This window comes from Eschrichtius robustus, chromosome 8 (assembly GCF_028021215.1).
Source record: "Eschrichtius robustus isolate mEscRob2 chromosome 8, mEscRob2.pri, whole genome shotgun sequence".
In the NCBI taxonomy this organism is placed as follows: Eukaryota; Metazoa; Chordata; class Mammalia; order Artiodactyla; family Eschrichtiidae; genus Eschrichtius; species Eschrichtius robustus.
Genome location: NC_090831.1, coordinates 50165637 through 50192860, shown reverse-complemented (window position 1 = coordinate 50192860; position 27224 = coordinate 50165637). Strand labels below are relative to the sequence as shown.

Below are 27224 nucleotides of genomic sequence, written 5' to 3'. Positions count from 1 at the left end.
GTCTCTTAGAAAACTTAATTGGCAGAAAATAATGTTTCTTCTCTGCCCTTAGATTGTGTGGCCAGTGTCTTACACCAGAAGGGATGAATGCAAGTGGGCTGGAAAAGATATCCTGGTAAGTATCAATCTACTAAGTTATTTTAGTAATTGCATAAGGAATTTATTACTCTATCATAATTTTTGTTCAGTGTTATATTAAACACCATTCTTTGCTTCTGGACTTAGAAACAAATTAATGATATTTGATTTTGAATATTGACATTTTTATGTAAAGTATTGAAAATCTTATGTAAAGCAAGTGGGTAGAAAATGACAATACACCTGAATAAAGCAAAAATGTGTTCCTTTTGATGATTTATATACACAAAAGGTAATTAACAAAGTGCATTTTTAGCATATATACTTATACTCAATAAGTCAACTTATTTGTGCAGATTTGTTTTCACGTTAATTCCTCTTGAGTTCCTTTTGAATGAATTGAAATTTTTCTTCTTCTGAGTCATCATGATTAAATTCCCCTCCTTCTTTCCATTTCATTCTATTCCTTTTCTTTCTTTTTCTTTCTCCTCCTTTCCTTCTTACATTTCTTCTTTTTTCTCCTTCCTCCCTTAGAACTTCTCTCTTCCCTTCCCTCCTTCTTTCTCACTTTTCATGCACTCATTCCTTAAATAAATATGGATTGAGAAATGACTATGCAACAGACATTGTCCTGGGTACTACGGACAAAAGATGAGTGAATGGTAAGCAGTCCCTACAATGGTTTTACCACTGTTAGTAGGTAGAGGCCATTTTTCCTGAGGTAAACTTTGTCAGTAAAATTAAGTGGGCCGCTGGTTTGAAGTATAGCCAAGGATCTGCACAGATCATGAAAGTCGGTTATAATCATTTAAATCAATAAATTAACATGAATTCAGGATTTTAAATATAATTTGTATTATTTTATGTCTTACCAGATATTTTTGGATCCAAAACACAAGGAAATAAGTTTAAAAGTTTTGTCTCTATATTAGCATTTAGAAGAAATTTATTCTATGTGCATAAAGACATAAATCAACTTGTATGTATGTATATAGACATATAGGTATTCTCAAGGGACAATCTGATTGATTGGTAGCAGCTGCCTAAGATGATGTATACGTTTAGAAGGATTTAGAAGTGAAATCGGAGTTCATGGAAAAGAATGTCTCAATCTGGTAGCAGTGTTGGCTACAGGTGAAGGCAGATAATGGAGCACAAAGCACAGGTATCTCCCATCCATGATTAATACATAACAGCAAACATGGGAAATTCATCCTTAAAAATTTCAATTTAAATATAGTGATTACAAGTCACATTAAACCATAGTACAGTAAACATTTTTCTGATTATGTGAAAGTGGACAAAAACTTCTGTTCTATCAAATTTCATACTACCCCAAGTTAATACATAGGTTGGGATGATTGAAAAGGAGTAAATAGAAAGAAAAATGAAGTAGGAGTCCAAAGAAGTCAAGAATTTTATGTTGATTCCCCACTGACTCATTAATTTTACTTGAGCAAGTACCTTAACTTTTGGGGGGTTTTAGTATGTTATCCATTAAATGGGACATTACATATTTTGCAGTTGTGAGAGAGAAGTTCAATAGATTTTGTGAAAATTATTTAGAAGTAGGTAATATTGCATAAATGTAGGCAAGAAATATGACTGAATACACAAAAATTTATTAACATCAAAATGCTATATTTACCATTAACAAATTATGTTGAAAGACTTCAGTGTGATAATAACTAAGGATGGAGAGAAATGGAGGTTTTACCTGTATACAGCTGTGACTTTTAAAAACAGATTTTTTTCTCTTTCTGTTAAAGTATAACAGGTGAAGACATGGAAACTTAGAACTACTGAGAATTCTATCCTGTGCCAAGTACTTTGATAATTTAAATAGTATTTTATATATGTAGTTTTAACAATAATTTTGTCAAGTGGGTATCATTACCACCGTTTTCTTAAGAAATATAATGATTCAGCATATTCATTCAGAATTGTTTCATTCAAAAATTTTGGAACATTTTGAGTACTATGCTAGAAGTCAGGATCAAAATTTTTGTGCCTCTGCTGAAGTTTTTGGTGTTGTGTGGCATGTATGGATTTGAACTTAGCTATTAACACACAGATAATAAGCAGTAGAGATTCAAATAAATACCTTACCTATTCTGGTCTTTTTAAGCGTGTGGATGTAATAATAACCAGCTCGTGACATTCTTGTAAGACAAATGAAATTATTACACAGACTGTAATGCATGATACAAAATTAACTATTAGTATATGTAACAGAGTTGCTTAGACAATTTCTAAGTGAAAACATCATTAATGAAATTTGTTTGGTCCTCTCTAATGAACATGACCACTGTAGTGTGGAACTGTTCTGAATTCAATTCCATCTGAACACTGAAGATAATAACCATACTTATCTGACAACTTATCTGGATTTTATAAAAAACACTGAGCCAAGTACTGAGCACATTTCAGTTGCTAAGATAGCAGATATTCTTTTGTGTTTGTGGTTTCCAAAATTCACCTCAGTACATTTCCCTTATCTTCTATGCCTCTCGCCTCGCCTCCCCTGCTCCTCTCCCCTCCCCTCCCCTCCCCTTCCCTCCTCTCCCCTCCCCTCCCCTTCCCTTCCCTCCTCTCCCCTCCCCTCCCCTTCCCTCCCCTTCCCTCCTCTCCCCTCCCCTCCCCTTCCCTCCCCTTCCCTCCTCTCCCCTCCCCTCCCCTTCCCTTCCCTCCCCTCCCCTCCCCTCCCCTTCCCTTCCCTCCCCTCCCCTCCCCTCCCCTCCCCTTCCCTCCCCTTCCCTCCCCCCTCCCCTCCCCTCCCCCTCCCCTCCCCTCCCCGCCCCTTCCCTCCTCTCCCCGCCCCTTCCCTCCTCTCCCCTCCCCTTCCCTTCCCTTCCCTCCTCTCCCCTCCCCTCCCCTCCCCTTCCCTTCCCTTCCCTCCCCTCCCCTCCCCTCCCCTCCCCTCCCCTCCCCTCCCCTCCCCTCCCCTCCCCCCTCCCCTCCCCTCCCCCCTCCCTTTCCCTCCCCTCCCCTCCCCCCTCCCTTTCCCTCCCCTCCCCTTCCCTTCCCTCCCCTCCCCTCCCCTCCCCTCCCCTCCTCTCCCATTCCTGCTCCGCTATCAGTACTGAACACTGAGGGATTCTGGTGATAGCCCAAACACAGTTATTTCAGCAGCTGCAATAAAGTCAAGATCCCCACAGTGCCCTATGAATAACCTTAATCATGACCTCAGAGGTTTCCTCGCTAAGAAAAGCAACTTTATTGTATTTTTCAGGCTTACTGAAAATACTTACGGGTTTGATAGAACTAAATTAAAAAGAGCTAAAACATACGGTGTTTGCCAAGTCTGATACAGGGTATTAATGGCACCTGATTATTTCATAATATCTTGTAATGAGGATTCTGCAAACTTATGCATTATGTCATATATTATGTTAGAAATAGGTAATTATGTGTGCATTAAAAGATGTAAATTTTTCAAAGTTTAACAGTATGGCAATATTAGTCATACAGATCTTAAGCCAGCTAATTAATGTAACCTCATGCTTTTGTTATTCCTCTACATTCTACGTTAAATCAATTCAGTCATGGCGAATTTTTATTTTTCTTTGTTAACACTTATTTAATGAAGGGAAAACACAACAATTTCCATATATTTTAGTTCAAAGAAAAATGTATTTTTCCTTTAGCTCTTAACACTAAACACCAAACACTAAAGTATATTTAAATAATAAAATATATTTTGTACTATTTTTCTGGTAACCCATCTTATTCCTTTAATATTGCTTTTCATTGACTGTTATGCAAAATACATTTTGTGCATTTGGAATGCATTTTATTAAAATTTATTTTACTTTTCAGGAGACCTCACTTATGTATCTCAATTTACATAACTAATTTAAATAGGATACATGGCATTTATTGGTTATGTTTGGACTTTAACATACAGATGCATTTTTTTTTCTTTCTTAATATATGATTTTAGAAAATAGCAAATAGTTGATTTATTGGGATTGTAACATTTCTTCCTTGACAAACATAAAAAATAGAATTAGTATTTTTACCAAAAATGTCTTAAATAACCACTTAAAAAGAAAGATTAAGGGTAAAGAGGTTTTTGGTTTTTTGGTTTTTTAAAATTTTCATTCAACACCATATTTGTGAAGTGACACATGGACAGTTTGAAGGAAATTCTGCACTGTATCTTGAGTAAATAATAGTCAGCTGTGACTGATGGACAATAATTCCTTTCAAAGACCTCTTGTGATGCTCAAAACCACATGAATGAGGCCTTGAGTGGTTTTTGCAGCCATCAGGACTTCAAGATAGAATTGTAACCAAAATAGGAACTGACCTGAACATTTATAGAAAAGTAAACTAACAACCTTCTTGAGTGCTCTCCGTGGTTTCTAGAACCCAAGTTTACCCTTTTCCTACTGGTTTTAGTGTTTTCTCTAAATGTCCTCTGGAAGTAAATCTCCTTTAAACAAACCATCCTGGAGGAAGTGCTGTCTTGTTGGTATTAGATTCAGATGCAAGAATACAACAGGAAAAGCAGGACAAAGACACTGGTTATTTTTATGTATCTTGAGAGTAGGTCATTTTTAAGTCCAGTTAAGATGGTCAACATGGTACAGCCACCCGGCAAGTCAGGATATGCCACTTGATTGAACCTACAGAGTTCCTGTGTCACTAAGTGTAGCATTATACAGAAAGTATTCCCCATTCTCCCAGGCAGCTGGGAGGATAACAAACCATCATTTCTCACAGCTCAGTTTTGCATCATACATATACATTAAATCAGCTGCTGGGATTTGAGCAGCTAGTCCACAATAAAAGGTGTTGGTGGTAAGAGGGAATCTACAGCCTAAGACATGTATAGTCTCTCTCTTTCTTCATATATACATAGATGGAGAGAAAAAGAGAGCGAGAATACGAACGTGCCTTAGGCTGCTGATAGTGGCATTTCTGACAATAAGATTAGTCTAAACTTATTTTTTTCCAGAAGTGAATATGCAGGATATATATACTACCATTGCCTTCTTTTCTTGGTGTTGTAAATTCTAAACATTTACATTGTTATGATATTTTTATATTACAGGAGTGAAATGCTCATGAACTTTTCCATTGTTGTTACTTGAGAGTTGTAATTAAAAAAAAAAATTACATGATATATATTATTGTACAGATACCCTCAATAAGGACATAAATGCAATCCAGATATCTCTATTCTGACTGCTATTAGCCGCATTTACTTTTATTTTTGATATTTTTCTGGTGCTTAAAATCCACTTTGTATTCACAATAACATTTCTATTGAGGGATTAACTTCCTTGACCCTGTTTTGCAAATGAAAACTGAATACATGCTAAGCTGGTAAAAGAATCTGTTTTGAATCAATAGCTCTCTGAATCTTCTTTGTTTATCCTACTAAACCATCTCTCTTTGTACTAAGTTTCAGTAAAACCAAATGGCAACCGTATGACTATTAGAAATATTTTGAACATCGTTGGAAATCAAAATTTCAACCATCTGAGATGAACAAAAAAACCCAGATTCTCATAAAATTGCTATTGTTGGATACATTTCAAAGTGCAGTATCATGCACCTGAATTTTGGGACATTTTTGCAGTTCTTGAGAGATTTATTTTTATATTTTTGTCCTTAGTTATTCATTTTTAACATATGATATATTATTACATGTCTGTCAAATTTATCATGACTCAAATTGCATGACCTCAACAACACTAATTTTTGCCAAGTGAATGCAACTGAGAATTTGAAGCTACACATTCATCTGAAGTTGCAGTACAGTCTAAAATGCATGTTAGTCCTTGAATTTCATTTACTTTTTCAAAGGTCAAAGTTGACATCAACTTAATTTTTTAAATTTTATTTTAGGGACTTCAAGGCATGTTAAAACTCTGAATGGATAATTAGAATTACCTTCTGATTCTATAAAAATCATAAGGTTTCATTAAATCTCAAAACCCTGTTGTTTAATTGTTGGGAGATAATTTTTCATTGATCTCTCACACTTCTGCACATCTGATGAACAGAGGCACTCTTAAGCAAAAGGCTACTTTTCAAATAACCTTGAGAAATAGAGACAGTGTCTCCCTCAGAGCAAAGGGCAGTTATGCTCACCTGCAAGTACAATGAACATAACATCTTCCTCAAAATGTAATGGCCAGGATGCTTATGCCTGCTATAAAATGTTCAGGTTCCCTCAACCCAGAGTTCCTCTGCTGTAATGCACCTCACTGCATGTGCAGGTGTCACTTGGCCCTCTTCTCACTGCCCAGTGGGAATTGGAGCTTGGGTAACCGGTATGAGAAATGCTGATACTTTGACTACTGATATTTCTGTAAATAATAAAGTCATTTATCTCTGATTCAGGAGCTGTATATCTTCTGCCAGCATTTGCAAAACTGTGTCAGGGTAGCTGGTTATCTTACAAGTAGAGCAGAATCATAGACCCTTTACTGTTCCTGATAATATTGATTATAAGTTTTTGTGGGCATCCTAGATGACCTCACAAATGAAAGACTGTGGTCACTTTATTCATTTTTAAGTATGATTCCATGATGAAATTTGATGATACTTTAGGTATATAGACAATTGATTCCTGATGAAAGCAAGTGAAAGACTTCTTATTAAATGTCACAGAAATGAGCATAAATTTTCAAGTTCATTCATGTGTGTATGTTTATTTCTGCTTGGAGGTAAATAACAGGCAAACTGATAACAGTTTAAATTCAATATTCAAAGAATACTGGTAATAATGATAGCTAACATCTGTTGAAGCTTACTGTGTATACTAGGTATTATTCTAAATCATTTATTTTATTAACTCATTTATGTGACTCCTTTTTGGTTATAAGATACACATTTCCTTTCAAAGGATGTAGTTCCAGCTTACCTAAGTGACACACCACAATTCTGCCACAGCTATTGAGAAACAATTGCTATATTTGCTGTTTGACTGTGACAATGATTCATACCATCTACCACTTTGATAAAAAGAGTGATTATAAGTTTATAATTTATAGTCCTTACTGTTGGAGGACTGGAATTTTATGAAAATTCTAATGAACAAAATATAACTCGCCTTTGTAACAGGAATGAGCACAGATTAATATTCAAAACCAATTTTATTAAATCCACCTCTCATTACCACCAATTATGGGGTTAACCTTTTTTAACTGTACTTAAGAAGAAGTGAACAATTCATCATATACTTCTTGCCCAAGTCATGGAACAGTGTGTGGAATGGCGTGAGAGTTAAGCGGACGTGAAAATATTCTAACCAATGGATGATTGATTATTTAAAGAATAAGATGTTACTCTTCCGTTAATAAGTGCTAGGCATCATACTATGTACTTTACACAGATATGTCATTAATACCAATTTTAGTTGAAGAAACTGAGGCTCAGAAGTCCTAAATAACTTTCTTGTAGTCACATAGCAAATGGAAAATGATGCTTTAATAATTCTAACCCATGTCTAACTGACTTTTAAAGCATCAGATTAGTATAGGTAACTACCTTCGTGGTATTTCTATTTTATCATTTTGATTTTATTACTTTTATTCTATGTTTTTCTTAAATTCTTCAAGAATACCTTTTCAAATGTAAATACATACCTAAGAATAAGTAACATTTTCATTAAATATTAATAAATATAAACAAATTTTTAAATTCTAAAGTTTAAACTTTTAACTGTATTCAGAAATTATTTCTAAAATTAATATGTGTATACATAATATATATACATATAAATGTGTGTGTAATCCACATATATTATAAATATGGAGTGTATGTCTAAATGGATTATTGTAAATGGTTAAAGAGCCTCCATTTATTAGAATATATGTTAAGAGAACATTTTATATTATTAATTAATTATATAATAGCATTTAGTACTTTGGACATTAAGAACTTCAACCAAAATTTTTTTACTTTTGATATTAGACAAGGCAGAGGGTAGAAAAGAGGTATATATGAATTTTAAAAAAGCATTCCTCTAAAATCTGGATTTCATTTTTTTTTTCTCCTTCCTTAAAGCTATATCTCATATATGATTAAAGATGCAATTCATCTCCCTTATTTGAGTATTAAATTCATTCATGATAAATGCATATATGTTAGAATTAATATGCCAACTAATTCTATCCACAATAAATCTCTTTAGATTGTAAATCTACCTACTTGGTGTAAACCATTGACTTAGTTGCTTTAAGGCATGAACACTAAGTATTCAACAACCTTGCCCAACTAATTCTATCCACAATAAATCTCTTTAGATTGTAAATCTACCTGCTTGGTGTAAAGCATTGACTTAGTTGCTTTAAGGCATGAACACTAAGTATTCAACAACCTTGCATAATATTGGAAACCACAGAATGTCATTGAAATCAGAGTAAGGTTTTTGACTACTTAATAGTTCTGGTTTGGCAGGAAAAAATATTCAGGTTGGTTTCGCATATACAATTGTTTGCATTCATTTGAATATGAGATGAAGAAAAGTTATGCTAAGTACATATTGTATGGACCACCCACAATCATAAATAACTCCAGTGAGTGGTACAAATGTAATAATTAATTAGATCGATAGCACAATGTAAAATAAAATATAAGCCAAAAGTAGACATTATCAGCTTCTCTGGTCCATATGACATTTCAAAGTGAAATTGCTCAAAGCTCCTTTAGATAGTAGAAGAGAATCACATTGGCTAACTTTTGCTAATACCGTGGTCTGTAGTGCTTAGGCATATAATTTTGACCAAGTTTGAAGGTTTCAAGTAATTTGAAAAAAAAATGTTTATAGAATCTTAATCAGTATTTCTAGAACTTCAAAACAGATAGTCAATCCAGAGGTGAAAAACCAGTCAAATGGGATGCTTAATTGAAATGAGCATTTAAGTAAAATGTTTTGGTATCCTTGGGCAGGAGTCTTCATTTAGTCTATCACATCATTGAAACCAAGTTAAAATTTCTTTTCTAATTGTCATGGATTTGAAGATGATATAGTTCAATTAATATGAATAGACTCAGATACTTAAATAACTAGCCATGAAGTAATGCCATCTTAGTTGTCCTAGTTGAATCAGTATGTTTAAAAAAATTCTCTGAAATCAAAACAAAACAAAACATTGACGTGGAAAGGTCCATTGGTTTGATTATGCCATCATTCTTCTTAAAAAGGAAGGGGAAAATGTCTCCCCAGATGGACAGAACAGGCTACTCACTATTTCATCAGGTGGATATTAAAAAGTTCCAAGTCACAAATTCAACATTAGATGGCTAAGACTATAAATAGGACACAGTTAAGTCTTAGTTCTATTAGGCACGCCTCTTTGAAGAAGAGATTTCTAACATCCTTTAGTGAATGCTGAGGTATTAGGAAGACATGATTATGGATGATCTGATCACAGCTGTAATAGCACAGTGTTAAAAGAAAAAAAGACAAAATATTATTGCTAGGTAAGCATGGGACAGCTTAAATACAGAGAGGGATGAAGTGATTGACGGGAACAATCTCACGGATTACTGCTTTGGCACGAAGATTCTCGTATACAGCCAGCTTGCCAAATAAATTGACCAGAGAAGAAGAAAGTCAACAGATTAACTTCAGGAATTAAGCTTATTAATGGATTTTCATGCAGAAATGTATCCACCCACCATGATAGGAAAAGGCTTCCTTTGCTTTCCCAGCTGCTACATTATACATTAAAATATTTCAACATGAATTGCTGATGGGATAGAGACTTTTTTCCTTTTTAAATGAATGTTCACTGACCTGAGGCAACATTGTACTATATCCATTAATGTTGAGCTGATTTATATTTGAACTAGAACAAGTTGTTTGATTTAATCATGAACTGATTATATTTAAATATAGATTGTTCGTCTTCACAGCCTTCTCTCCTCTTTTCTTTTATTTAGAGTAAAATTTCACTGCTCCATCCATAATTTAAGAACATGCAAGGAGGTAATTGGAATTGGAGGTAAATTACATTCTTTTATAGAAAGTGTAATTATCGGAGGTTAGTTAAAAACACCTCTATTCTGTTTTAATTTTCATGCATGGAGCAGTTGTTTTGACAGATGGATGGACTTTATTTTTGTAACTGTCCGGGAAAAGTCTTTGTGACACAGTCTAATCAGTGCTGCATATTTGTAATGTTTGTTTTTGAATCACTGTGCATTTGGCTTCTATATCTTTTTCTGGGGGTAGACATTTTCTTTCTAAGTTATTTTTCCAGGCTAATATCTCTGTGTGTAATTCCTCTCTACATTTGACCTGAAGGCACTAGAAACTCTTAAAAAATAAGTGTAAATGGTTTGTCACTAAGGATGATGAATCATTGCTCCTCAGGTGTGGCCTTGGGTTTGCTGGTTTATAACTGCCTTTACTTTTACTACTAGGCTAAGTTAACAATTTATAATGCTGTTGTTCTGGAGTACATTTCAGTAAAATAAGAGGTCAGTATGGTTGCCTGGCTCTCGGGAAGCCAACTCGTGGCTAAACTTGTCTATGTGTATCAACTTAAATTCCAGAAAGGATCCAGGTTTGAAAAATGAATTCATTTTGAACTGATTACATTCTCTTTATTATGTTGTAAATCCACCAGTGCTGAGCAAAGCAGTGCAGTAGTTGAATGCCAAAAAGTACATTACATTCTGAGTTTTAAGAATCATCATGGTTCAAGAAAAGGTCAGAAACACTCTTCTTCTGTCTCCCTAGAGCAGAAATGTGTGAAGTGTGTTTCCTTTTTCTGCCATGCTTCCTTTTTTTTTAAGAGGAATGTCCAGGCTGCTTCCAAATAAAATGAATATCCCGTTTGGAACACTCAAAAACCTTGGCAGCAACAAGCTGGAGAATGAAGGCAAATGAATGACAGGGATTGATACTCTTTTATGTAGGTTTTCTATTTAAAGAACAGTCATTACTCACAATGTCTCTTTCAAGTTTTGGGTTCTTCTCTGTGCAGTTCTTTTAATTCAGTGTTTCTTCCTATGTTGTTATTGATGAGTTTCCTTGCAGCTATTTTAAACCAATTTTGAAAGTATTTCATTCAATTTCTTTGTTTCAGTTCAAGTGTCTTAACATACTCTCTAAACCCCAGAAATTTCCCTCCATTCTATTTGCATCAACCTTCACTTCAAAATAATGTTGAGCTAGCCCCCAGGCACGGAGACAGTACAACCTGCTGCCACCTGGGAGAGTTCACTGGGAAAATCATTCCAGGCCTCAGGCCAGTAGGCTGAGTCTAGCTGCTTTGTAGGACAGATAGAATCCTTATCAACGTTCTCAGTAGAACCCTTTGCCAGGTTTCACAACTATAGTCCTGTGATTTTTTCCAGCAGCTCTGTAGAGGAATAGTTGTCATATTAGAGTGGTGCTTCTTTGACAGTTAATAGAGAACAAAATAAAATTAGGATATTCACTGTGGCTCAATTTCATAGTTCTCAAGAATCCTGAGAATTTTTCAGTCAATAATTATTGCTAATCAGTTACCCAGTCTATGAGATAAGAACCCACAGATTCTATGATCTTAGAATTCATAACAGTTGTGGAAGTGACATAGCCTTCATTTGTATGCACAAGTATCTATGCTCATGAAATATTTCCTTCCTTTTTTTTCCTTTATTGCAGAGAACTGCAATAAAATAAATTCTCAAATTTCTAGTATGCCCTTAGGTGTTAGTAGTGAGATTAGAGAAACTGGGTTTGTATTTTAAATTGCCTGCATATCTTTATGGGTATGACTGTGGGCAAACTAAAACCCTGTTCTTTTCTAAAATGAACAATACATCCATCTGGGTGTGCCACTACTCTTTATTAGAATATTCGTTTGCTTACCAATATGTGTGTACACATCCAGTTTCTTAATTTCAACATATGGTGCTGGAACTGGTTGTTTATAATCTTGAATGCTATAATATTGAGTCCACAGTCATGGATAGCTGTCTTTATGTAAAAGCAGAGTATGTGACCACCTACATGTTTCAAAGAGAGAGGTGCCATAAAACATTTTCCTGAAAATGACTTATTTCCAAAGGACTGCATTTTCTTAAGAGTGCAAGGTAAGTCCTTTGGGTAAGACTCATGAATGTCTTATTTGTAAATGAGTTTATCAGATGTTTCCCTGTCCATAGCCTCTTTCCTCTGCCCAAGAATCCATGCCCTATCCTCTTGGGGAAGGAGAAACTGCTACAGAATGGGGAGTTTGTGACTAAAAGTCTTGGAAGTTAGGTTATATCTGAGCTTATCTAAGGTTATGTCTAAGATGTACCGTGTTCAAAGTGGTACATGGATAAGATGCATGTACTCTTTAAGCTAGGAAATTTTTCTTCATAGAAACTTGCAAAATCAGTTGGTTTCAGTGCTTAATTTTCTATGTTATAATGCCTTGGCAGACAAAAGAAGGATTCAGGATCTAAGTAGTAAAACAGTGGGAGAAATTAGATGCGTATTTTAGTTATTCCCCTAAAGTACTCAGCATATGATAAGAAAGCATGAGGAGTCGTAACTGGCAAGTTTCATATTTTTCCTTAAAAGATCTAATTCACCTTTGGGGTGATATGTTTATAGGTCATCCTCAGATGTCACCCTAGAAAAATCAGTGATGATGGAAAGCAAGTATTTGAATTTAAATAACAATTACTCTTCTCAGATTTGGGCTGCTCTTTATTTTATGGAGGCAATAAAGTTAATACCAAAATCATCAGCTACAATCACAGAATACAAGTGTCATGTGGAAATGTACTTAAATAATTGTAACACCTCAGTTATAAACACCAACTGACTACATAAGTCTAAATGTATTCTGAGCTTTCACTTGAAGAGTCACATGTTGTGGAGAGTGACTTTGGGAGTGTTACACACTTAGAGGTGCAAGGACAAACCCAACCACTGTTATGTTTGCCAGCATTACTTGCACTATAGTCTGCTTTTGATCTTTATCTGCATTTTTAGTTACATATTTGGCTCTTATTTATAAATGTTTAATAGGCAAAAACATAAAACTATGTGTATAAGAAAGTCTATGATCAATAACAATAATTTTCAATGTAATTATTATTTACCATATGAATACTCAATTGGATATTAAAAAATGGGTATTGTATATTCCATGACAAACTCATATTTTCTACTTATATGTATTTAATTTTTAAGATTTTCTGTATAATTAATAGACCATAACATTTTATTTGAAAATATTTTGATAGTTTGAATTTCTCTTTTCATTGTTTTATTTTTACAGTATTGATATGGACTCATGTATTTAAAAATAGTTGGCAAAAATTATTTCTTTTCTGCTCTGGATTTCTTTGGCAATAAAATTATCTAGTTTATATTTTGACTGTCTGATTTTTTTCCCCTAAATCTTTCCTTAACAGGAACAAAAGGCTAAGATTCCTATTTGTTTTACATTTTCTTTCACAGGATCTACAGATATAATAGAGTATATAGAAAAAATATAAAGAGCTCTGTCCATTTATCTCTTAGGTGACATTTTATTTGGGTAATAAAATGGCAGGAATGTCTAAACTTCTGTAAATAATAATAAGATATGACTATAATTCCCTCTTATAAGTAGCTGTTTTTTACCTGAGGGATCCACGTATGGGTTTAGGATGTACGTGAACTGCATGAAAATATTTATTAATTATAGCCACTCTAATAAAGACCTTTCAGCCTATAGACATTCCAGACTCTAACACCTTCTCTCTCTCATCTTATACCCAAATTGTCTTTGGGGGTTAAACGACTTTTTCAAGAGAAGGTGGTTTTGTCTTCTTAGGGTCTGTAAAGCTCACTAGTAAGCAGCACTACTGAAGTTCGAAGTCAGTCACCCATCATTATGAGTTACTAATGATGTTTCAAATTCATATTTAATAGAAGGTTGTATTACCTTTTATTTTTGATTTACTTTTCCAAAATTAAACTCAGAGCTGACTTTTGAAATTTTCACCATTGTTATGATTTAAATAATTCATTAATTAACCATATAATTTGCTGTTTCCCTCATTTCTAGAAAAGTCACATATGATAATCGGTTATCTATAATTTTATTCCACTTTTGTATAAATAAATTATAAATAGTTTTAATAAAAACATTAAAGAGAATATTATATTTTACCCCCCCAAAAATAAGAACTTCTATATTTCATGTAATAATGCAAGCGAACACCTTCTGTATTTCATGTAATAATGTGAGCAAACAATAGAATAATAAGCCCTAAAAATGATGTGAAAAGACACAAAAGAAATCTGTTCAAACATGCCTAGCAGCACCCTAGAGGATACTTCAGCCATGCTGACCACTAAAACTCACTGGTTTTCCTTTTGTTTTACAGAAAGAATGTGCTAATTTCATCAAGGTGCTTAAGGCTTATAATCAGACTCACTTGTACGCCTGTGGAACGGGGGCTTTTCATCCAATTTGCACCTACATTGAAATTGGACATCATCCTGAGGTAAAGCTGGCTTTTAAAAAACGGTGTTTGTCCATGACCCCGTCCTATTCAAATGCTTCATTACTAATTTCTTCAGTTCATTTAGCTTCTGGTTGCTATTCAGTGGGACCTACTTCGAATTCAGATGCTGTTATTAATTTTAATCTGTGACTGCAAAAAGAATGAGACCATCACTCAACAATAACTGTGGAACAGGAGGAAGGAAGGAAGAAAGCATTTGCTTTCGCTCTGGATTACGGAGTCCAATCCATTTTGCATGTGCAGCAGATGTCAGCAGGCTGAATGTGTACTGTTTTCTCCTTCATTTGTATATTGCCAGCTTTCCCCTCCATTTCCATCCTTAGCCAGAAGTGTCTGCCACCACAGTTGTTTTCTTCTGCCCAGGGATTAAGAAAGGATGCCATACATGTGCACAGTGATCTGATCTCACGTTTGACCTAAATTACTCACATTTATGTTCTTGCTTAGCTAGGCTTTGCTTTTATATTTTGGGCTATTATTTTGTCAGTATAAAAAAGGAAAAAGTTTATTTGTCTGTTACTTCTACAAGATGTTTTGGTGAGAAAATTTAGTGAGGAAATTAAAGTTAGGTAAATTTAAGTACAACTTGCAATTAGGGATGTATTTAAAGGAAAAGTTAACTAGTAGGAAAGCAGTTCCATGAATTGGATTTATCAATAGCCTTAAATTATAAGCCCTTTTATAATTTTTGGCACAAAATCCTAAGAAGAACAAAAGTGTTCATGTGGTGAGAAAATCATTTGTGACAGAGTTTTCTTTCAAACTGGAATTCAGAAATACTCAACAGATAAAGAATTTGTTCCCAGAATATTTCTGGAATCCTAAAGATAAAATATAATTTACATGTTAGCCACTTCTTTATAACTTAAACTCTAGAGCCTTTCTCTATATTTTCTTAAGGGGTACAAAAGTGTTACAAATATTTTCTTTCAACCCAAAGACTTAGAAATCAAAACAGTTTGTGTTGTGCCTTCTTTGTATAAGAAGACACCTTCCAGGCTATGTGGTTTCTAGACTGAACACAATTATTATGACTTTCCTGATGATCCTGGGAAGATAAAAACCCTTTACCAAGGTCTCACCGGCGTAGACATTTGCCCTCATCAGCCTCTTCTCCCACTGCATCCTTCTTCCTTCCTTTACAAGTATGCATACTGTTCTTGCTGACATACCCAAGAGTTTTAAGTAAAAATTAACTTTAAGGAAGGGCAGTTCCACTTAAATTACTTGTTTCATATTGATGAAATTAGGAATAATTTCCTGCACACAGTCCCTGGAGACTTTGCATACTAAACTTTTCAGTAACTTCTGGATAAATCTCTCCCTCTTTGTTTCCTTCTCAGCTATTTCCTATAGTCAGGCACCCTAAAATTGGGTCTCACTTCTCTGTTTACTGGAGACAGCTCTGGAGAACTTTCCCCATGTCCTATTGCACTTTTCACATCTGCCAGGCATCATGCTGTATAAGACAGTGGGGTCCGGACAGCTGAGCTCCAAGCACAGGTTGGTGGAAAAGACATGGGCTTTAGGGACAGATCTGGCTTCTGATCACGTTCGACAACTTACTAGCTGTGGAGCACTGGAAAAATTACTTAACCTCTCTGAGACTCTGTCTCATAATATGTAAAAACAAAACAAACCTCTGTGATTCTCAGTGTCCATATGTTTTAAATGAGAAATTGACTTATTACCTCCAACTGCCTTCCAACCCTCCCAGCAGGGCGTGACCCACTGACATTTTTTGCTGTAGAAACTCAGGGAGTTCTAATCCCATCATTGTTAAAGGCGTGTCACCTGGCCTCACACTGCAGGGCTTTGGTCCAACCTCAATTCAGTACTCGATGCTTGATAAGGAGCAAGCTACTAACTTTCTTTGTGTCTTTGTTTCTACTCTAGAAAGTGGTAATGAGAATGGTCTCTACCTCATACAGTTGTTGTAAGAGTTTAACATTGTCTAATAGGTAGTACATACTGAAAAAAAAAATGTGGATTAGCATTTTTAAAATAGAAATGTGTATCTCAGGCTGAAAGCCTGTTTCAGATTTTATGGTAATAATTATCACCTTGCTGTTAAATGTACCTCATTCATCAGAGGTTGTATGTTACTGCACTCGGCTCTCATTGTTGCCAGGTCATTCTGTACTTAGCTTAATTTCTTCTGTTTTTATATTTGAAGCTTAGATGATCTTGGTGGCCATTTAAATTAAAATATCATATATTGTACCTGTATTTTTACCATTTTCCCCAAAATGTAGTTGTTTCTTTTTTTTTTTTTTCTTTTTGAAGTTGCTCTTTAACAAAGTTCCTTCCTTCTCATCTCATCAACTGCTTTATTGCTGCTTTATGGGTGGGTGGGGGGATGCAGAGGTACAGCTTCTGGAGCCAGGCCATTTACCCAGGAAAATGGAGGAGGCCATTTCCTCCACTGAAATAAATAAATAAAGCTTCCCATCCAGTCTCCTTAAGGTGGGATATTGACGTACAAGTATTTTCCTGAAATCCTAAAACTCAGAACCTTTGAGAGAAGTCCTCCTTCAGAAGCTCAGTGATCTTGATTTGCATGGCAACTATACATGGGGGGGGTGCTGTTCCAGACTGTTTAGGGGGTCGGAGGGAAAATGATTATGCAATTACCTGGGGGAATTTGGAGCAGTCTAGACAGTCAATCTAGGAAATTCTGGAAAAGATATTATCACGATGGCTTGTCTAGACAACATAAAATTTAATTTTCAATGCTTAAGCTGCCTTAAGAGAGAATCTGCTTTAAATTGATCTATATTGGTACTAAAAATACTACACTCGGATTTAAACAGTTATGCTGCTTTTGAAGTTGAGAAAAAAGAGGCAATATGTGCTTCATGCTGTTAGGAAAATAATGCTGGTAATGGAAAGATTGGATGAATAAGAAATATAATAACAATCAGGAGTGAGGCCAGGATTGTTGGATAAGAGTTCATAAGGTCTCATGAAGTTTGAATTTAGTAACTTTTATTTACAAGGATGGATTTTCAGAGAGAACCAAGACAAATCTTTCTCCTATATTCTGGTTGTAAAGTAGCATGTATACTTTGCTGTTCCTGCCCCGTTCTACATAAAATAATGAAATAGTTTCCTTTTTAAACTTCTGTCCAGCCTTTACATATTACAAATAATTTTATCATACAAAAAAAGACTTTTTGCTTTTATCATGACTTCATGGACATTTTAACATCCAGTTTTTTCTTTGCAGTGCTCTTCCTTTAAAATAACTCTTTGTCTTACACTGAGTCACCAAGATTGTTGAAATCCATTGTTAGAAATTATGGACTTACCATTCCAGATGGCTGGATGCCACAGAAGTAAAGACATCACTTTTGAAACAAAGCAAGACTCCCTTCATCATTTAATAGCTTCAGATCTTATACGAGGAAATTAGCAGTTCCTTTTAAATAATGATGAACAGTTTGCAAAAAAAAAAACAAACCTTGTTTAGTCTTCTAATTATGAAAATAGACCCGATTTTGCTCTTCTAACATTTTAATAGCAGTATTTAAACTCCTCAATACTGTATTCCAAAACTACTCTTGCTGTATAGTGAATGCCTTATGACCACACACAGTATGTCATTTATTGCTGTATTAAGCAGATTTTGTGTTTGTGTTTCCTGTAGTACAATTGGGAATTGGTAGACCTATTAATTAACTCCAGTTCTATAAGATGTGTCAGTCAATTCTTGGTTATCCTCCAGTAGTACTTGACATTGCAGATAACTGCCAGTGAGGTTACATGCTCCATACGCATGTGTGTGTTTATTATTGAAATGCATGCAGAGTTCACGGAAGGAATGATTCAGAGCTAGAGTACAGATGAGTTTTGTGTTTAAGCTTCCAGCATCCATGCCATTCAAATGAAAAGTGTAAGTCATCCTTACGAGACAGAATATTCCCAAAAGGCTTATAGTATATGGTATTTCCCTTTCAAATTTACATCTGTTAATTAAAAAAATGTATGAATTTAGCAGGAGTATAGCTTTTCGAAGAAGTGTCTGGATGTTTTCTCAGATTCTAAATGGGCCTCCTCCTTGTACTGGGAAGGAAATCTAAAGAAAGATGGACCCAGATGAGAGCTGGAAAATATTAACTCTATAAATACTCTCATAATGTCATGATCTCAATTTATGATAGAACCAAAGGGACATTAAGAAATGCAATGAAGCTTAATGGCTATCTCTAAGGTCATTTCTACAATGACAACTAATATATCAAGATATAAAATGTTTTGTCTGGTTCTTCTCTTCCACCAAGAATAAGAGTTTGCTTTTATGTAAAACTTTGAATCACATGCTCTTAGTAACAGTCTCCAGGGCCAAATACTACTTAAGTGGTAGCTAGTGCTCTGTCGACTAATTTATACATCTAATCTAACTTTTTCCAGTTGAGTTATCTCTCTCAGTGTATTATGTCATTGAGTCCAATAGAGTACAAGTTTATTTCTAAGAGGAAATGCTAAAGCTAAGAAATTTAGATATCTTGGTAAAACAATGAGGCGTTGTTTTGGGGTTGGTTACACCATTCCATCTTTCTTAGATCATGTCTTGGAGTCTGACTTTTCCCACTTATGTTAGTAGGTTAGGTGGGAAAAGTCAGGATTCCTTGGTGATTTCTTCTCGGCTTCATCATTTCCACCAGAGGCAGCGTGTCCCTCATTTGCACTCTCAACCTGAGCCAAGCAAGCGTGGTTAGAGCAAGACCATTATGGTTTCTAGGTTTTTCTTCCCTAATCTTTCAGTACTTGAATCATGTTGGAAAGTGGACCATACAAGTTACCATGCTGAATAAACAATACCACCGTTTATATTGCAGATGAAATTTTAAAATGCTTTGCTGTTTGTATTTGAGAAAAAGAATCACAGTTCATAAATTCTGTGACCTTAACAGCTCACCAATGTATTTCTTGTGAGCTATTCACATTCTCACTCTAGATATTATCAGTGAGGCTGTTTCTCAAAATCAGCGGAACTAGTGGCCAAGTGAGGTAGTAGGGGGACCTAAGTTATGATTAGAAACAAGTTTAGGAAAAAAAAAAATCACAAATGGTGAAAGAGAGAGAGAGAAGCAAAAATCCAAACCAGCATCTCCTATGCCCTATTTAAAATATTTCAAATCACCATTTTATATTTTGACTTGTTTGCTCTAAATATAGGGTATGAAAACACCATAGTTATGAGATTAATACACTTTTACCCTCTACACTTATTTGGCTCAATTGTAAAATGTTTTCTTTTTTCCCCCCTCATAGTATTTCATCACTTTTTATTCCTAAGAACAATGACAGAAAAAAATGGAAATGTTAGCATTCAGTTCTTAACTTGCAGGGTATTTAGTTTCATGTTTTGTCAGATCTGGTTCACCTAGTTCCAGAAAAAGAATCTGAACAAAATTAAACAGTTTTCTTAAGGCCATATTGGTGCAATGATGTCATTATCAATTACTTATTAAAAGACTATATTATCCGTAGTAGTCAATTTCTGAGTGACATCTTCATTCACAATCAATACAGACATAAGGACTAAATCATAAACAGCACATTAACCAATATATATTTTTCTTTTCTTCATAACTACTAGTAGCTGGTTTGGATCAAAGACTTTATATTTATTGGAGCTAATCTGTCACTGGAGGTATGTACTCCAACTTAAATCTTTCTCTTACTGTGCCCTTTTTGATGGATTGCTTTGCACTCATTCCCTATATAATCTATTTTAAAAGGAAGTTTCTGTTTATAAAAGCTCTAATTTGTTTGTTATCAATATTACATTTTTCAAAAACCAGAAAGAGTAGTGCTAAATCCCATTGCCTGCTCACCTGTTTGGGCTGTTTTCATCTCTTTTGTTCTTCCTCTTCATGACCCTTTCTTTGCCCTTGAACTCTAGTTCTGTTTTTCTTCCTTTATCTCTTTGTCTTCTTGCCTAAATTACTTCATTTGGAACCAAAGTTTAAGGTAGTGGAAATACAGCTTGGATATATAGGTGAGAAGGAAGGCATTACTTTAATATATTTGAAACTTGGGGAAAATACCAAAATAAATTTAGACTGAGTTTCCACAAATCAGAACATGTTTACCTCCTCTTGGAGTGTGTTTCAAATAGGCCTCAGCAAGCTATCTTGTAGATTTGTTTTAAATCATGATTGTTCACTTTGATGATAACCTGAGGAAATGATACAAGTCCGTTCTAAATTATTTGGATAACTACCTCATAATCATGTAAAAATCTTAAGATTTTAGTGCTCATGTTTGCTTAAGGCTTATAAGCATGTGAGTGCCAAGGATATACCTTTAATTTTCTTGGGCTAATAAGAAGGAAACAAAGGTTGAGTTAACATGCAAACACTGTCTTCCTGCCAAGTAAAGGCCAAAATGAGGTCAGAGTGGGCTGTGTGAAGGAAGATCTTGCTGTGGTTCAAAAAGAGAAAAGTAAATTACCCCAGAGTACAAAGGAAGGTAGAACTGCTCGCTTCAAAGACTAGCTTCTGGTCACTAGAACCACGTTCATATTGTAAGAAGGTATTTACTTTTCAAGATACACAAAGATATTATTGTCCCATTGCTTTGCTATTGCTGATTTCAATTGTATTTGCTTTCTAGTTTTGTTGGTACTTAATTTGAACCAGGAAGAACCTATACTTGGCTTTATAATTTTATAAATTTAGTTACTATTAGAAAATATGCTATGCAAGGTAACTGATGGCACACTAAGAAGATACCTTGTGGTAGCTTTTAAGCAGATAGAGTCACCTGTTTTTCACATCTGAGGACACTCCCCTTGCTCTAGTGTAATGGCCTCTGGTCTAGGTTCCTCATGGCTCTCAGCTGCTCCAGGCTTACCACATGTGGTCAATTTGGGCGTGATGCGAGCTGGGGAAATAGAAAGAGCAAAGGCTGGTGCTGTGAATCAGCGTGAGGTGATGAGCATAGCACTGAGGTGAAAAGGAAAGACATAATGAGAAAACCAGAAGTTCTGGAATAAAGGTTTTATTTGTTAAATAGATTTGGGGGAATAGTGGGAGATAATGGAGGCTTAACATTTACATCTAGGGCTCTTCAGCTTTGTAGCTACAATTCTGTTCAACTGCTACAATCAACGCCCAAGTGATCTTGGAAGCAATTTGTATTCAGAAGCAATTTATATTCAATAGAGATAAAGTTGACTTTAATAAAAATATAAGAAACATTTTTCCTAAGCAAGGTTCTAACAATGGTGAGGAACATAACCACAAATGTCTGCCCTCAGAGATTTAACGTGTACATAAATATGTAACTTCAACATGATGAAACATCAGTAATAATAACAACTATACTCCAAACAACTAGTATTTACTAAGCAATAATGGTGCTCTGTACTGGCTGCTTTGAATGTATTACCTTACTCAGTGTTCACAAAATCTGATGAGGTAGGCGCTCTTCACATCCTCACTGTACTGACGACAAATTAAGGTTTTCATAGGTATTTTATCGTGGGCCTGAGGCAATCATGCTATTCATTGGTTTATGTCTGAGTGGAGAACCTGCTCCTTTAAAAGGAAGTACCAGCCCGGTACAGAGCGAGAGAAGGGTTAAAATCACGAATTCCGATTTAGGGTATTAAGTCAGAGATTTTCTCATGTATTTATTTTATATTCCAAAAATACTTAATGCGTGCCTAGTTTGAACAAGGTGATGGCTGTAAATAAGGGAACACTTGATGAAGTGAAGAAAGGTCATCACGTGTAAGCTGAGTTTTGAAAAATGGGTGAAGTATTGATGGACGTGGAGGATCCGTTCGTAAGCCTAGAAGGATAGAATAGAAAAAACAGAGACATTAAAGTCCAGTGGGGAAATGGCAAATACCCCAGTGTGCATCTAGTACACTGATTTTCAAAAATGAGGCTGGAAAATTAGGATCAAGTTGAGTTTAGGGAAGCTAGCCAAGAGCTATACAAGATTTTAGGAAGAAACTACTGGTAGTGCTGTGATTGGTTCTGAAACATGTTTTTGGTGTAAATGTATGTGTGGAGGGGAGAATAGACATATAGGTACATCCATTTTGAGACTATGGCAAAAGTTGAGTAGTGTCACATGGTGAGAACCTGGACTGATAGTGAGGGAAAGATACTGAGTACTGTTTAAAGTTCTCATAACAAACAATAAGAAAATAACATCTAACTTTCATAAACCACTAGATGACGTACACTGACATGATGATACTCTTTAAACTCCCCAGTGAAAAGATGGTTCCCCAATTGTCTGGGGACAATTAGATAAACATGTTTTGTAGCATACTGTGGCTTATGCACACTCAATTTTCACTCCGAAGTCTACAAATAAGCTGAATTTATACTGTGCATAAAACATTAAGCTACCATATGCAAAGTTATGTGAATTTCTCACCCACAGTGTATAACAAAAACATGGTTTCTCCACACTTGTAAATCCAGAGAATGCTATTTTGTGTAATGCATATGTGAAAGCAATTCAAACACACTTTGTTTAAAAAATAAAAATAAGAAAACACAAATAACAAAAAGAAACAAGATATAATATATCATACTTAGAAATAGTAATTTTTAAATGAAAAAAAATCCATGCTTTAATTTCATTACTATCTTATAGCTTTTACTGATATTGTGAAATTTTTATGTGGATGATGTATCCAATTTATCCCTTGTTATTCTGCCCAATTTCCATCCTGCTGTAACTACTCTCCATGATTTTTTCATTAATTTTATTACTATTCATGGCTCATCGTTGGCATATTTGATGGTTTTATGACTATTATAGCATTTTGTATTTATAACCCTGTGATGAAGGTGTTATCTCCATTTTTCATTTTAGGGAACTATGTCTCAGAGAGAGTCAACAATCTACCTATCATCACACAACTAGTAAATTTGTTGTCATAACCATCAATAACATACGACCTTCCTAGTGACATCAATATTAGTCTCATATTGTACCAATATTGTAGCATCCTCATTGGTAGGATGCTGTCCCATGTGCATTTTTTTGTTAGTTTTTTTTTTCTTGTGGTAAGAATACTTAACAAGATCTGCTCTCCTAACAACTTTTTAAGTGCACAATTCTGTACTGTTAACTACAGGCACAGTGTTGTGCAGCTGATCGCTAGAACTTACTCATCTTGTGTAACTGAAACTTTATACCCATTGAGCAGCAACTCCCCATTTTCCCCACCTCCAGCTCCTGACAACCACCATTCTGTTCTCTGATTCTGTGAGTTTGACTGTTTTAGATTCCTCACATAACTGGAATCATGTAGCATTTGCCCTTCTGTGCCTGGCTTATTTTACCTAGCATAATATCCTTCAGGTTCATTGCAATATTCACAATAGCTAAGATAGGGAAACAGCCTAAATGTCCATCAGCAGATGAATGGGTAAAGAAAATGTGGTGTCAGATGCAATGAAATATGATTAGGCCTTAAAAAAGAAGGAAATCCTGCCATATTCAATAACATGCACTATGTGTTCATTAATACTCAGGTGTAAACACTCTCAAAATAGTGAATTTCAAGTAAAATGAATTACAACTTGCATTAGTAGGAACCTTCTTAAAAGAAGCATTAAGTTCTCGGTGCTGAAAATGTGACCGTGACTGTCAACTTGGTAAAATGGCAGTGGCAAATTCATGGTGTCCTTTAAAAGGATATGATAATAATATAATCTCGAAGTCATGTTCCAATAAAAGAAGTGCTTGGATACCCACGAAACAGTTACTTTCTGTTGCTACTAATTCCCTCTCTGTGTAAGAAAGGTGTTGAGCAAAAATAAACAAAACTTGCCTACTGGTACTTCCACTTAGACACACAGGAGAGTGCAAATATGTTTTACAATCAAAGAGAGTTGTAATTCTTTTTTTTTTTTTTTTATAAATTTATTTATTTATTTTTGGCTGTGTTGGGTCTTCGCTGCTGTGCGCGGGCTTTCTCTAGTTGCGGTGAGCAGGAGCTATTCTTTGTTACGGTGCGCGGGCTTCTCTTGTTGCAGAGTGCGGGCTCTAGGCGCGTGGGCTTCAGTAGTTGTGGCACGTGGGCTCAGTAGTTGTGGCTCGCGGGCTCTGGAGTGCAGGCTCAGTAGTTGTGGCACATGGGCTTAGTTGCTCTGCGGCATGTGGGATCTTCCCGGACCAGGGCTTGAACCCATGCCCCCTGCATTGGCTGGTGGATTCTTAAGCATTGTGCCACCAGGGAAGCCCAAGAGTTGTGATTCTTTTTTACGCAAAAGGGATAACCAGAATCTGTAGCATTAATATATAGAAATAGATTTGAAATAGATTTCTTAAAATATTTTAAAAATTAATGTTTCCCAATTCTCATTCAAAGTAAGTTTAGCAATGAAACATGCCCTTTTACTATTTCTCAATATTTTGATCACGTAATAAATGTTTCAAGAACACAGAAGAATCTGGATATTACTATACATAGAATTTTAGATTAATAAACAGAAAATACTTAATTTTACAATGCACACAAATTATCAAATAACAGAAAATTGGTATAGTCTTTATTTCATTTTCCTTAATGTAAATGGACCTTATCAAGCTATCTCTGCCTGTGAAGATATTGAAATATTAATGTATTTTTTTAAAAAGCTACATTCTTACTCAAAATTAATTTTGTACTTATGAGTCTTTAGAGTTTCCAGCTAGCATAAATATATTTGGATAAATATATATTTATGTGAAAGGACATCTTTTAATCATTGCCTCAAAAATTGAATGACATAGGCTTTCAACTTTCACTTAACACAATTATTTCTATCTTTGCTTATTTTACTCAGATACTTTAGTAATTTCAATCCATTCCTATAGAAATGATAGAAAATTTGATATTAGTACCTGAGTACAGTTTTGAGATTTGTATGTTTACATGCAGGAAATATATTGTTTCAAATTGTCAGAAATCAAACCACATAGAATGACTACTTTCCATTTTTATTTTATTTTATTTTTCCAGTCTGCCGTTTTAATTCGATTGTGCACCTCCGGCCACTGAAAGCAATCTCAGGAATTGCTGAGTGGTTAAAAAGGGAGTCTAATGGGATCTAAAATCAATTCACAGGTCTGTCACTGATTCATTGTGTGACTTTTGCTGCCACTGAAATGACATTAAACTGGTCTCCTCAACATTTTTATACCTCAGGATTTCTCCTGTGATAAATAAATACCTATCTAATATGCATTATGGATATATACTTTAAAAAGTAGGTTGATGATGAAGAACTACAAGACTAGCTTCTGTTTTAACAAGTTACCTCACTTGAGATTACCACACAGCTTTATACAGAGGCTAAAAGTCTGGATCTTTCTAGTGTTGCAAATTGGGTTTTGTATACATGCGAGGGTTCAAGCTCCTTTTAAGTGCTTTTATCCTGGCAAACTTTTCTTCTTTTGATTTATATTTTGTTGGCATTTAATAGCTGTCATACCACATATTTAAATTAACCTGGAAAGGATGGATGTTTAGTGTCCCATATTGACTTGCCCTTTGCTGGCCTAAATCTTGGAGGCAAATGGAAGATTTGCAGGGAGGAGCACCTATTCTCTGTATTATGTCACGCTAGATAGCAGTCCTAGGTACTACCTTAACACTACGTCAAATTTTTGCAAATTTTTCCTAACAACAGTATGGAATTTTTAAAAGTTCACGCTAAGATTGCACAGTCTCTTAGACATATATGAATTTTTTTCTAGAATAAGATGTAATAACTTACCTGACAGAGGAATAGGAAAATATTATACCATTGATAAGCAAAATATTTCCATTTTTACCATGCAAACGACCAGAAAACTAGACGTGAACTGACACCCCTTTGTTCATAAATTCATCAGAGGCAATCAATAGTTTCCAGTCTCCTTTTTTTTTTTTATAAATTTATTTGTTTTATTTATTTATTTTTGGCTGTGTTGGGTCTTCATTGCTACGCGTGGGCTTTTCTCTAGTTGCAGAGAGCAGGGGATACTCTTTGCTGCGGTGCGCAGGCTTCTCATTGCGGTGCGCAGGCTTCTCATTGCCGTGGCTTCTTCCGTTGCAGAGCACAGGCTCTAGGCATGCAGCCTTCAGTAGTTGTGGCTCGCAGGCTCTAGAGCGCAGGCTTAGTGGTTGTGGTGCACGGGCTTAGATGCTACGCGGCGTGTGGGATCTTCCTGGACCAGGGCTCGAACCCATGTCCCCAGCATTGGCAGGTGGATTCTCAACCACTGCGCCACCAGAGAAGCCCTCCAGGCTCTTGATTAAAATCAACTTCAGGTAAAATGAAAAAACAAAATGAAATGATGTGTTTGTCACATGGATGACAAAAAATGTAATCCCATTCACTTTTCTACCTTATACTACTAAGAGTCTGAAAATTTTAATAAGCTCCTAAGAAAGAAATGAAAACTACTTTTCAACTGTGCTGCTAAGAAAAATATTTTGATCTGGAAGATTTTAGTACAAAAAATTAAGTTGGAAAATTTGATATAGACAAGACTACTGAAGCCCAATACCATCCTAAGCAGAAAGCTCAGCAATATCTGATATCTTACTTTTTTTTGATATCTTACTTTTTAAAACATGATGTGTCCAGAGTTAAACTGTGACCACAATTTCCATGAATTTTTGCTTAAAAATACATGTTTATAAAATACTGTATCTTACAGTTACT

At 35.2% G+C, this 27224-nt stretch overlaps 1 protein-coding gene across 2 annotated transcripts in view; it reads left to right on the top strand.

Annotated features, from left to right (window-relative positions):
- The window catches only part of SEMA3A (semaphorin 3A), a 490617-nt gene that overhangs the window by 324242 nt on the left and 139151 nt on the right, over positions 1-27224 (top strand). For both annotated transcript variants that reach the window (XM_068550463.1, XM_068550464.1), the window contains 2 exons: positions 53-115; positions 14407-14526. In XM_068550463.1, coding sequence (XP_068406564.1) covers positions 53-115; positions 14407-14526 — 183 coding nt within the window. The remainder of the gene's footprint in view (positions 1-52; positions 116-14406; positions 14527-27224) is intronic.